We start from the raw sequence: 10,529 nt of genomic DNA on the forward strand, positions 1-10,529 counted from the left end.
ACCTGACGCAGCAAGGCCGGCATGCTGTGCCGGCAGGATCAAATCAAGAACAACGACCTGGAAAGTCGCAGCAAGTACCACAAATTACCAGCTCGAACCCTTGGAGCTCAGGTCACGTTCATCACTCGCCACTCATGGTCTGGGCCCTGCGACCATTTGTAGCAACGCCAGCCGTTAAACTCCACCTCAGACCAGAGCACAAGTACGGTGGGGCGCGCAGTCGAAAGCATGAATACTCTCGCCAAGGGAGATGGGAGGGAGAGAGCGGAGGTGTCGGATCTTTTCTCAGCCAGCTGCAGCAACAGACTGAGAAGAACGCGATGCTCTCAGGGCTGTTCGCGTTGGCTGTCAAGTCTGCTAGCAGGTTTACACCTTTACAATGGCTCTTTACGCTGCTAGACGTGCTTGGCGCCATCTTTCTAGCAATCACAGAAGCTAGACGCGCTGCATGGCGGAACAAGTACAGTCGAATACGAGGTGCTCGTGAGGTCGAGCTCAACGTGCAAGCCTATGAGAGGCAAAAAGCCAACAAGGACGGCGATGCCGAGAAAGCAACCACGAACAGCAGCAATAGCATCGATGGAGAAGATCGCAGGGCAAAAGTGGCAGCGCTCTATCTGTTCAACCCGCTCGTCTTAGCCACAAGCCTGGCAATGTCTTCGACAACCATATACAACACTCTCACTTGTTTTGTGACGATGCTAGCAACGTCAATCTCATACCTGGCGTCTCGCAGGAGTCAGCTGAACGGGGGCGCAGGAAACAGTGTGTTGATATTCCTTCTCACTTTTCTCTTCGCTGCTGCCCTGTCCGCCAATGCAGTCGTCTCGCTATACCCCATCATCATTGCACCAGCGCTCGTCATGCTGGCTGCCAGATGTGTACCGTCATTGACACAGCACACAAGTCCACGCCTGACATTCCGGCTGGTTTCTCTCACGGCGCTGCTGACATTCGGCGGAATGTACCTATCTCTTGGGCCTCTCTCCAACGGAAATGTTGCCGGCGTGTTGCGGCAAGTCTACCTGCACCTCTTCATCGTATCCGACTTGACCCCCAACATCGGGCTGTGGTGGTACTTTTTTATCGAGATTTTCGACCATTTTCGCAACTTTTTCTTGCTTGCGTTCAACGTCCATCTCGCCAGCTACTGTGCGCCGCTGTGCATCAAATACACCTACGATCCTCTCTTTGCTGTCACTGTCCTGTCCGGCATCACGGCTGTGTTCAAGTCGTACCCGACACTTGGGGATACGGCCCTTTACTTCGCCCTCCTGTCGTTACATCCCGAGATTTTCCCATGTGAGCCAAACCTCTTTGGATCTTTGTATTAACATCTCACTTACGCTTTGCATTTTGGCGCGCTCTCCGTGCAGACCTCCGCTATCCAACGGTGACGACGCTTCTCTACACGTATTCGCTTCTTCTTCTCCCGCTCTTTCACCACCTATGGTTGCACGCTGGATCGGGAAATGCCAACTTCTTCTACGCGATCACGCTCGTCTTTGTGCTCGCAGGAGGATCGAGCGTGTTGGATGCCATGTGGGCCTGGGGCGCGCTTGCATGGGAGCGAGAGCGGCCACTGGCGCCGCCACCATCCGCAGTGGAGGGTCAAGCAGACAGCAAACGCGTGGTCACGCAGGTATAATAGAGATAGGCATTACGATACATAAGACAAATCAAGATGAGTCGTTACACCTTCCTGCCAGCCGTCTCGAGAGCAGGCGCAAGTCGCGACAGCGCGATGAGTACAGCTTCTTCAGTTCTGATCGTCCGACTGCCCTGGTTCTCTGCGACGTTGATCCAGAGGTCGAAGAGCTCGTGTGCATCATCCGCACCCAAGGGTATCCCCTTGTCATGCTCGATCACGACCTCGAGTCCACTGAGTCCGCCAAAGACGAGCATTGCATGATGGAAAGGAGGTATCCCCGCGTTACTTGCACATGCCGCATCACCCGTCCCCCCACCGCTCAGAGCTAAGAGCTGAGAGACAGGTTGCCCGCGCTCAGATGTGCCGATGACCAAGTCGTAGCCGCCATCACCGCTCGCGTCTGTCCCGCTTTGCCAGGGTGAGCTGCTGAGCGCTTGGGAAAGCGAGTCGCAGAGTCTGACAGAGTAGCCCCAGTACATGCCTTGCTTTTCGACAGGCGTGCGAGGGGACACAAGTGTTGCTGCACGAATAGATAATGAGTCTAGTCACCAGGCGTTGCATTGGGCAGTGTTCTTGTCATCATCGAGGCTCACCTTTACCACTCTCATTCTTGGGCATCTCGACCGTGACACGCATATCCGCCGCCAAGCCCGCGCTCACCGGTGCCTCCGTACGGACGTTATCCCAAAGCCCCACGTCAATCAGCCATTCCTGCATTCCACTTTTCATAGGGTCCTTGTTGTGCTTGGAGCTGCTCTTGGCGTTCGGGCTGACGATGACCCCTTCACGGTAGCGTGCCTGGTCTTCCCTCCTCAAATGGTGCGGCAAGTCTAGCGGCGGTAGCAGTCCAGCGTAGCGTAAATCAGGATGCATGGGAAATAAAACCTTGCGGAGATACCTTTGGGAGACACCGTGCATTCGAGTCAGCGCAAGTGTGCGGTGAAGGAAGTAATCGAGTACGGCTCCGCTCACTGAGGCGTTTCGAGATACTGCAGGATTCTCGCCATGAAAGCATCCTCATCGTACGAATCGCCTGTTCCACCTTCCTCTTCGGTGATACTTGCACCCTTGCTGTACCGCCCTCTTCCATAGCCGCCTCTACTTTCGAGCACAGCAGTATCTTTTGCCCTTTGTCCTTCTTTGAAGATGACAATCTCATCCACGTTGAAGATAGCGGCAGCGCGCGCAACGTGGGCGACCAGCCTTGCACGCAGCTCGGGAGACTGCGAGTTGAGTATGATACTGCCAGGCAGTGCTATGCTCAGAGTATGCTTGCGGCTGCCGTGTGATGAAGTGATAGGTAGAGAAAAAGCGGACGGTTTGTGCGGATTGACGCGGCTGTAGAAAGGTGATACGGCCTCTTTGCGATTCGCTTCATCCAAAATAGATGAGTGTGCGGCATCTTGAACGTGATGGTGATTGTTCGGTTTGCTTTTCTGTGTAAGGAGATGGTGGTGCCAGGAGGGGCAAGTGAGATTGCATGCACACAGCCGTCGGCGGGGTTTCATCGATGACCTCGCGGGAACTCACCTTTTTGGGTGGATTGAGCTGCGTCAAGTCCGCCATTTTTGGCTCGTATTCCGATCGCCTGTGCTATATCAGGGCAGCCAGCTTCAACGGGAGAACAGTGACGCTGCCAGGGCATACCCCATGAGCTCCATAACATGGTCTTGAAGGCAGAGCAAAGTTGGGTGTCTGCATTCACCACCATCGACTGGAGCATCGAGAGATTCTAACTCTGCCGGGCGGGAGAATCTGAGTTGCACCGAACGATGAGATGCTTCCTCGCTGTAACCCTAGCCCTAGTCTTAACCCTAACCCCGCGCCCTCTTTCTTTATAGCCGGTTCACGTTGACGAACCGGGCCGGAAAAGAATGAGCGCGAGAAGAGGAAAGAACCCACTATGACAACGACGAGAGACGACGCTCGTCTCTGACACTGGATCGACCACAAGCATTTCTCTCTCTTGCCATCTCTCTTCTTATTGGACACTTGGACAACCCGCCCTCTTCTATCCTTGTCGCAGACGAAGGAACTTTCCTTGGGTTCCTCGGACTGCCCATCGCAGTTCATATCTTGTGCGTTGCGAGCCATCTATACCTCCCAAAGCTCAAAAAGAGAGCGATGACCAAACCAGGCCCGGCTCGCCTGATTCCTCCTCTCCTTCGAGAGGAAATGCCTTCGCCAGCAGTTGCGTCAGCGGGCGCAGACGTATCTCTATCGACCAGCGGTTTTAATACGATCGATTCAGCTCTCGAATCCTTCAGCAGAGGCGAGTTCGTAATCGTGCTCGACGACGAAGATCGCGAGAATGAGGGAGACCTGATCGTGGCCGCAGAAAGCATCACTACTGAGCAGATGGCTTGGTTTATTCGGCATACAAGGTGCGTTCTTTTGTTGCTTCAGAAGCAGAGGCGACCCAATGCTCGATGGTATCGCCCGCCCTTGCGCATGAATGTCGTTTTGCTGATGCTGCCGCTTGCATTGCCTGCAGCGGATACATTTGCATTTCCGTCCACCCTTCTGTTCTCACATCGCTTCATATCCCCATGATGGTGCCCAACAATACAGAAAAGCACAAGACAGCGTACACTGTGACAGTCGACTACAAGCACGGCACCACGACAGGCATCTCGGCGCATGACCGCGCGCTAACGGCGCGAAAGCTTGCGCTTGCCGGGGCAGAAGAGCCGAACAAAAGTTCGGAAGTTTTGCCGGAAGACTTTTCGAGACCAGGGCATATGGTCCCGCTCCGGTACACCGAGGGTGGCGTCAGGGTACGAAAGGGGCACACAGAGGCGGGCGTTGGTGAGTTGCTGCATTATCGTTAACGCCTGCGATTTAAAGACATCCAAGTCACACTCGCTTTCCCCATCCTGCGCACAGATCTATGCAGAGCCTGCGGGAAAGCTCCCGTTGCGCTCCTGTGCGAGCTTGTCGATCCCTCTAGCGCAGAGGGAAACATTGCAGCACGAGATGCCTGTCTGGCTTTCGCGACAAAGCACAACCTCAAAGTCATCACGATCGAGGCGCTCAGACGATGGAGAGAGGAGCGCGAAGGCAGTCAGATCCCGGAGCTGGCCAACGCAGACTTGCAGGCAAAAGACGGGCAAGAATTAGATCTGGCCAAGGGAGTGCAGTTAGAAAAGCAAATGGTCGCTGAGTCGCTTACGGGGCCGAACGGGCCGGTGTGAGCAAAGGTCTGTTCTGGAACGGGCGTGGCTTGCAAAGCGATTCGGTGTGCAGTTATAGTATTTGCAGCAAGGCATCCACAGGAGGGCGCGCTTGGCGAGCAGCGCCCAGGACGCATAATGTATTGCAATGGTGAGCTACGCATCATGACTCCTCTGGAATGTCCAGCTTGGGAAATAGATGTTGCACCTTCTTTTTCGATACTTGCACTTTGATGCTCTCCCTCAATACTCGTAAGCTTTCCCAGCTACGCGCACCCGTATCGCCTTCTGTTGTCGTCGTACCGCCTCTTTCGATGCAAAGAGTGAGCAATAACTCTTCCATCTTGCTTGGCATGAATGGATGCAGAAGCAACCCGCAAATCCGCAGCGTCTCACTTGTAAAGTATACCGCGCGTGCTACATTCTCGTTCGCAGTGTTGGGCGACCATGGCTGGAGATGCTGAATCATCTCATTTGCCTTTGAAGACAGAAAGCCACTTGTGTCAGTGACCGTCATTACAAGGCTCAGCGCCGAGGACTCACCACTGCAATAACCTCGAAGATCACTTCCAATGCTTTTGAAAGCTCAAAACGCTCCATGTGCTCATCGACATTTGCTGGTAGCGCAGTGAGAGCAGAGACCAGCTGCTCGACAGGGCCATTGCCAGCTCCAACTGCAGGTCGCGCAAGCTCGACAATGACTTCGTCTTCGTGCAACGCTGTTCCCGCCGGTAAGAGCTTGGACACGATCTTCGGAGCCATCACCCGTGACAGGAGATTGCCCAACTGGCCTTGAAGACACTTGCGATGAAACTCCAAAAGTGTGTGATGCGAGTAATCTGCACCACAAGGTGTCAGTGGACATCATGGCGAGAAGCGGTGATCAAGACACATGCGTGCGCACCTGAGTCATTAGCGAAATTCCCACCGACGCGCATAAGGAAAAAACGCATCGTATCCACCCCATAGGCATCTAGAGCTTTGAAAGGGTCGACTACGTTACCACGCGACTTCGACATCTTGGACTTGTCTTTGGTCCAATGGGCATGGGTCAGGACGACGCGAGGCAGCTCGAGCCCTGCTGCCATCAGGAGCGCTGGCCAATAGATGGCATGAAAGCTGTATGGATTCATGCGACTTGTCAGGGCACTGCTGATGCTGCTCAGGCTGTTGTTCAAAACGTACCGGAGGATGTCCTTGCCCACGACATGCACATCTGCTGGCCACGCGCTCTGTTTCTCATCACCTCTGGAGCCCAGCCAAGGGTATCCAGTAGCAGTGAGGTAATTTGTAAGAGCATCCACCCAGACATAGATGGACTGGCTGGCGTCATCTGGCACTTGGATGCCCCAGAAGAGTCTAGACGATGAGCGGGAGATTGAAAGGTCCTGCAAGCCCGCTTTCACTTCTGCCACAATTTGCGCATGATATTTGTGTGGTTGCACAGCTGTGACATACGTTGACCGTCGGAAAGTCAGTAATAGAGATTTATGGCTGCAGCGTGATGAACTCACGCGAAGGAGTCTGCTCCAACCATTGCAGAAGGTGCGGAGCCATTTCGGACAGCTTGAGCTTGTAATTCTCTTCTTCTGCCCATTCCACACGTTGTCCGGTTTCAATGGCAATCTTTTGGATTGATTTCTGAGCAAACAATAGCTGAGATTTAGAGACATTGCCAAACTCACCTTGTACGTCTCTCCAGTGACTTCATCCTTCACATCTGTGACTTGAGCTTCAGGGTAGAAGGCCTCGTCTGACACGGCATACCACCCGGCATGACTGCCTTTGTAAATGTATCCACGTTGCTCCAGCCGCTTCCAGAAATGTCGTACAGCCGCTTTGTGATCGCAGTCCGTTGTACGAATGAAGCGGGTGTAATTGATGTTGCTTGCATCCGCCAATGCTCGAAAGCGCTGACTGACTCGATCACAGAGCTTTTGAGGATGCTCCCCAAGAGCTTCTGCGACCTTTTGCATTTTGAGACCGTGCTCATCTGTCCCGGTTGTTAACACTGGATTGAGGGATCGCGCATGGAGTATGTCGCCTGGAGCACCTGCTCTTGGAGAGACGCCGCGCGATCGCAATCGGCTCCATCTTGTGAGAACATCGGCGACGATATCAGAATGCAAATGACCGATGTGAGGGTCGGCGTTGACGTAAAAGATGGGAGTAGTGACATAGTAAGGCTTCACGCGACTGCTGTACGGACCGCCTGAGAGGGTGGACAGGCTGTCAATACCAGAAGTGATCGATCGTCTGGCAAGAACGGCGCAAGAGATAGGGCAGCAGCGGTTGCTTGCAATGCCGCCACCTAACACACGGCCACTGAGACGGAAGCTCTCGAAGGCTTGCCGCGCCCAGGTCATCGTCCACCGTGATATCTTGATACGTTCCAACGACTGTAGTGCAGGAAAAAGCGTATGAAGGGGAATGGTGCCAATGACAATGGCAAGATCGAAGCCCGATGACCCATGGTTGATGTCGGTACCAGGAGTTGTTCAGGTTTTCGAGATGAGACTCTAGTAGACGTGTAGAATATGCAAAATCTCCCAGCATGGCATACTATTGCCAATTGCCAACTAAATCTACAGCATCTTGGTCTATGTACTGATACTATGTTAGAGGCCTACGACGATAAATCTCCTATCACAATATCGTCATTTGCCATCTGCTTATCCCTTATATTCGATTGTTGCATCGCTGCACACTTTCATTCATTCAGTCCTTTTGTAGCGAGGATCTAGTGGCTAGGAATTCTCGCGAGCAACCCTGCTCCTGTCATCCGAACTTTCGGCTCGGGAGATAGGGTCGGACAGGCACAAGGTTCATTCTGGCCAGTTCCTCCTACCTCTATCTGGGGTCTTCATTCCGACATTGCAAGGACAAGTACATTGCTTCTACACGCTATTTACAATGTCCTCTTTCCATGCCTACTTGGCGAAGCACCGTGACTTTCAAGACCGCAAGGCCTCTTCATCTCGTCTGCATTCGCTCTACTCTGATCTGTCCCGACACAAGAACTCCAACCCGGCGTCCTTCCGGGCAAACATTGAGTGGTGGAGAAAAGTGTTGACAGAAACGCTCAAAGGAGGTATTCAAGGCGATGCGGCAACTGCGACTACATCTGCAGATGTGAAAGGTAAAGGCAAAGCCTCCAGCGCTGATCGAATCGTGATGCATGTCAACGAGGACTTCAAGGAGAAGTGGACACTCAGCGATGTTGGGAGGCCGCTCGGGCTTGGCACAGTCATTGTGAGTCCATTGAAGCGCTCGGTCGCTTTTATCTTGCTGACAAGGTTACATTCACACAGCTCGAGCTTGCTAACGCGTTCGAGTTGGTGCGAGCATCAGATTTTATGGCAGCGGAGAAGGCGCTTCCCGGCCCGTCAAAAGGGGCAAAAGGGCGCTTAATTTCTCCGACGAAAGTGGCATCATCATTAGCGATGGATGTTCTTACATGGGCGCTAGCCCAGCTTGGCGTTGGGTCTGCGGAAGATGATGAGGATGAAGGCGGTGACGCGAAAGCGTGGAAGGAGGCTCAAGGTGATTGGGTCTGCTGGGAAGCTGTAGATGAAGCGGCCCAGATTGTGCTACGGGAGCACTACGAGCACAGGGCCCTGCTATCCTCGCTGGATTCTCTTTACACCAAGGATGACTTTCAGGGAAAGTTGTGCACAAGGGTAGTATCCAAATGGGGAGCTTCAAACGCGGGGAGCGAGCCTCTTAGCGCGAGAGATCTCGATGCGTTGCTGAAGCATCTTCAGAGGGAATACAGCGCCGTTTCTGTCGATAATGAAGTGAGTAAAAAGAAGAAAACCTTAACGATGATTCTCTTATCCCGCTTTTTTCACTTGTAGATCGTTAAATTTGCTCTGCGAAAGGGTGAAGCCGCGCAAACAATTACACTACAAGATAAGAGCGTTGTGAGCTTGCGCGAAACGCATATGAGTCTCGAACGGCAGATTGTGGACATTGGAGAGCGTATACAGGCGTGCGTTTGATTCCAATTGGCTGGACTCATTGGCTGGTTGCTTAAATTTTTATCCCTCTCACCTTTTATAGGTGCACGAGAAAGATCAAAGAAGCGCTGTGCGCAAGGTCGCAAGAGCAAGCAAAATCCTACTTACGCTCGCGCAAGTTGCTAGAAGAGCTGCTCCTGAAGCGCACTGGCACAGTGGAGACGCTCGGATCTGTCTTGGTCAAGATCGAGCAGGCAGCTGGTGATGCTGAAGTACGTATGTGTGAGAATTCGCTGGCGAAACGTCGACTTCAACCTGGTTTTCTCCATTTCAGATCGTTGCAGCGTATGAGCTTTCAGCGACAACTCTCAAGAAGATTCTCTCTGACCCGTCTCTGCAAGTGGACCGCGTCGAGAACACTATGCAGAAACTTTCCGACGCCATCGCAGACCAGCAAGAGATCCAAGAGATGATTCGCAGCGGCGTACCTCCGTCTGGTGAGATAGACGAGGAAGAGATCATGAAAGAGCTTGAGACTCTGGAACAAGATGCAAAGAGCGAAGAGCCTGTCAAAAGAACGGCCGACACCGTGAAGCCCATGCTTCCCCAGGTACCGGCGAGCATGCCCGAAGCCGCCAAGTCCACGTCAAGCACCATTAATTCTTCGAGATTTTCGGCGAAGGATGGCTTGCAGGAAGTGACAGCATCGATTGCAACTGAGGAAGTGCGAGAAGAATCTATCGTAGTTACTTGACGAGCGATTTCGTCAGCCACAGTGTAGAATTAAATTGCCATTTGCAACTGCAAGAAATCCATCGGTTGTAGTCGTAACCCAAACTCTGCCCAAGGATATCTGCTATGACTGTTGCGAAAGGCGGGAAATATATGATGTGACATCTTCTCGTTCCCGTAGATGCTCGCTGGTTACAGCGATGCGGTGCAAGCTGGTATTGGTCAGTTTCTTCATGCAGGGTTGGTATCCTTCAAAGTGCTCGGCTGTCGGCTGTATGGGAACATTACGGTAGAGCGTTCGACTGCTGAAGCCGAACTTACCGCTGTTTTCGTGAGGTTGAGGACCCTAGTATGTGGTTGCCATGCCTGCTGATTCGGATGTGATGTCTGTGGGCAAGGTAGCGCGGTACATTTCTTGGAGGGAGTCACTTTCAATGGTTTAAGGGATTGAAATTGAAGCAACACTCTGTCCCGAATCAGAGCAAAGCAAATTCCAGCCACATTTAGGGCTAGGGTGATGAGTGAGGCAGAGGTGTGGGTGAATGTGCTGGCTGGCTTCGTGTATCACCTCCTGTATGCTGAGCCAGTCGTAGTAGCTCTTGACTGTGAAGGAGTTGTACATCAGAGAGACGCTGTCTTCAATCGCGGGTACCTCTTGCCTGCATTATCGCTCTACCATCCTTCCGTGTCGGATTGGCCTTGCGCTAACAGCGTGATCTTTTCATACACGGCCATACAATTTTGTCAAATGCGTAACGTTCGGTGAAAGACGTCAACGCACAAACGACGTGCCAGAGCCCTTCGGACTGTGGAACGCTTCCGCCTGTGAGGACGGAAGTTATTTCAGGCCCATGGCGTCGAGCTTCGCGCACGTTGCGCTCCGTCGGCGGAAGAACTCGGCCAAGTACTTGTCTTCCAGCGGCCGGCCAGGGAGCGGGTGACGGCAGAGCGCAGTGTACATGGGCTAGATCGTCACGCGCTTGGGCGAAGGCAAGAAGTCGGCCCACTGGAAAT

The 10,529-nt window shown here is 53.0% G+C and overlaps 5 protein-coding genes across 5 annotated transcripts; 3 read left to right on the top strand and 2 right to left on the bottom strand.

Moving 5' to 3' along the window:
* Window positions 1-320: 320 nt before the first annotated feature.
* On the top strand, window positions 321-1,648 carry K437DRAFT_227474 (PIG-U-domain-containing protein; the record flags this gene model as incomplete). Its single annotated transcript, XM_013385857.1, has 2 exons — window positions 321-1,302; window positions 1,377-1,648. The coding sequence occupies 2 exons, from the start codon at window positions 321-323 to the stop codon at window positions 1,646-1,648; spliced, it is 1,254 nt and encodes a 417-aa protein (XP_013241311.1).
* A 5-nt stretch (window positions 1,649-1,653) lies between these two features.
* Window positions 1,654-3,294, bottom strand: K437DRAFT_258762 (DUF171-domain-containing protein). Its single transcript, XM_013385858.1, has 4 exons — window positions 3,182-3,294; window positions 2,624-3,087; window positions 2,245-2,549; window positions 1,654-2,171 (listed from the first exon to the last, which is right to left on the bottom strand). Exons 1-4 carry the CDS (start codon window positions 3,215-3,217, stop codon window positions 1,693-1,695), a joined length of 1,284 nt encoding a protein of 427 aa, XP_013241312.1. The 5' UTR covers window positions 3,218-3,294; the 3' UTR covers window positions 1,654-1,692.
* Window positions 3,295-3,826: 532 nt separating this feature from the next.
* Window positions 3,827-4,845, top strand: K437DRAFT_227481 (uncharacterized protein; the record flags this gene model as incomplete). The annotated part of the gene is made up of 3 exons (XM_013385859.1): window positions 3,827-4,035; window positions 4,146-4,459; window positions 4,538-4,845. 3 exons carry the CDS (start codon window positions 3,827-3,829, stop codon window positions 4,843-4,845), a joined length of 831 nt encoding a protein of 276 aa, XP_013241313.1.
* Window positions 4,846-4,915: 70 nt separating this feature from the next.
* K437DRAFT_258764 (uncharacterized protein) lies at window positions 4,916-7,323 on the bottom strand. The gene is made up of 6 exons (XM_013385860.1): window positions 6,510-7,323; window positions 6,339-6,450; window positions 6,010-6,271; window positions 5,729-5,943; window positions 5,368-5,663; window positions 4,916-5,302 (listed from the first exon to the last, which is right to left on the bottom strand). Exons 1-6 carry the CDS (start codon window positions 7,188-7,190, stop codon window positions 4,988-4,990), a joined length of 1,881 nt encoding a protein of 626 aa, XP_013241314.1. The 5' UTR covers window positions 7,191-7,323; the 3' UTR covers window positions 4,916-4,987.
* Window positions 7,324-7,460: 137 nt separating this feature from the next.
* Window positions 7,461-9,595, top strand: K437DRAFT_258766 (uncharacterized protein). The gene is made up of 5 exons (XM_013385861.1): window positions 7,461-8,076; window positions 8,136-8,621; window positions 8,682-8,815; window positions 8,887-9,055; window positions 9,118-9,595. The coding sequence occupies exons 1-5, from the start codon at window positions 7,738-7,740 to the stop codon at window positions 9,535-9,537; spliced, it is 1,548 nt and encodes a 515-aa protein (XP_013241315.1). The 5' UTR covers window positions 7,461-7,737; the 3' UTR covers window positions 9,538-9,595.
* The last annotated feature ends 934 nt before the right edge of the window (window positions 9,596-10,529 follow it).

The sequence above is a fragment of the Tilletiaria anomala genome (genome assembly GCF_000711695.1).
Source record: "Tilletiaria anomala UBC 951 chromosome Unknown K437scaffold_94, whole genome shotgun sequence".
Classification (NCBI taxonomy): domain Eukaryota; kingdom Fungi; phylum Basidiomycota; class Exobasidiomycetes; order Georgefischeriales; family Tilletiariaceae; genus Tilletiaria; species Tilletiaria anomala.

Excerpts from the sequence above, each read along its gene's own strand:
- K437DRAFT_258762 (XM_013385858.1), bottom strand. The coding sequence starts at position 3,217 with ATGGCGGACTTGACGCAGCTCAATCCACCCAAAAAG. Across the intron at positions 3,088-3,181 it reads AGCTCAATCCACCCAAAAAG|AAAAGCAAACCGAACAATCA; the intron begins GTGAGTTCCCGC and ends CTCCTTACACAG. Across the intron at positions 2,550-2,623 it reads CAGTATCTCGAAACGCCTCA|GTATCTCCGCAAGGTTTTAT; the intron begins GTGAGCGGAGCC and ends TGTCTCCCAAAG.
- K437DRAFT_258764 (XM_013385860.1), bottom strand. The coding sequence starts at position 7,190 with ATGACCTGGGCGCGGCAAGCCTTCGAGAGCTTCCGTCTCAGTGGCCGT. Across the intron at positions 6,451-6,509 it reads TCACTGGAGAGACGTACAAG|ATTGCCATTGAAACCGGACA; the intron begins GTGAGTTTGGCA and ends TCAATCCAAAAG. Across the intron at positions 5,303-5,367 it reads TCTTCGAGGTTATTGCAGTG|GCAAATGAGATGATTCAGCA; the intron begins GTGAGTCCTCGG and ends CTGTCTTCAAAG.
- K437DRAFT_258766 (XM_013385861.1), top strand. The coding sequence starts at position 7,738 with ATGTCCTCTTTCCATGCCTACTTGGCGAAGCACCGTGACTTTCAAGAC. Across the intron at positions 8,622-8,681 it reads CCGTTTCTGTCGATAATGAA|ATCGTTAAATTTGCTCTGCG; the intron begins GTGAGTAAAAAG and ends TTTCACTTGTAG. Across the intron at positions 8,816-8,886 it reads ATTGGAGAGCGTATACAGGC|GTGCACGAGAAAGATCAAAG; the intron begins GTGCGTTTGATT and ends CACCTTTTATAG.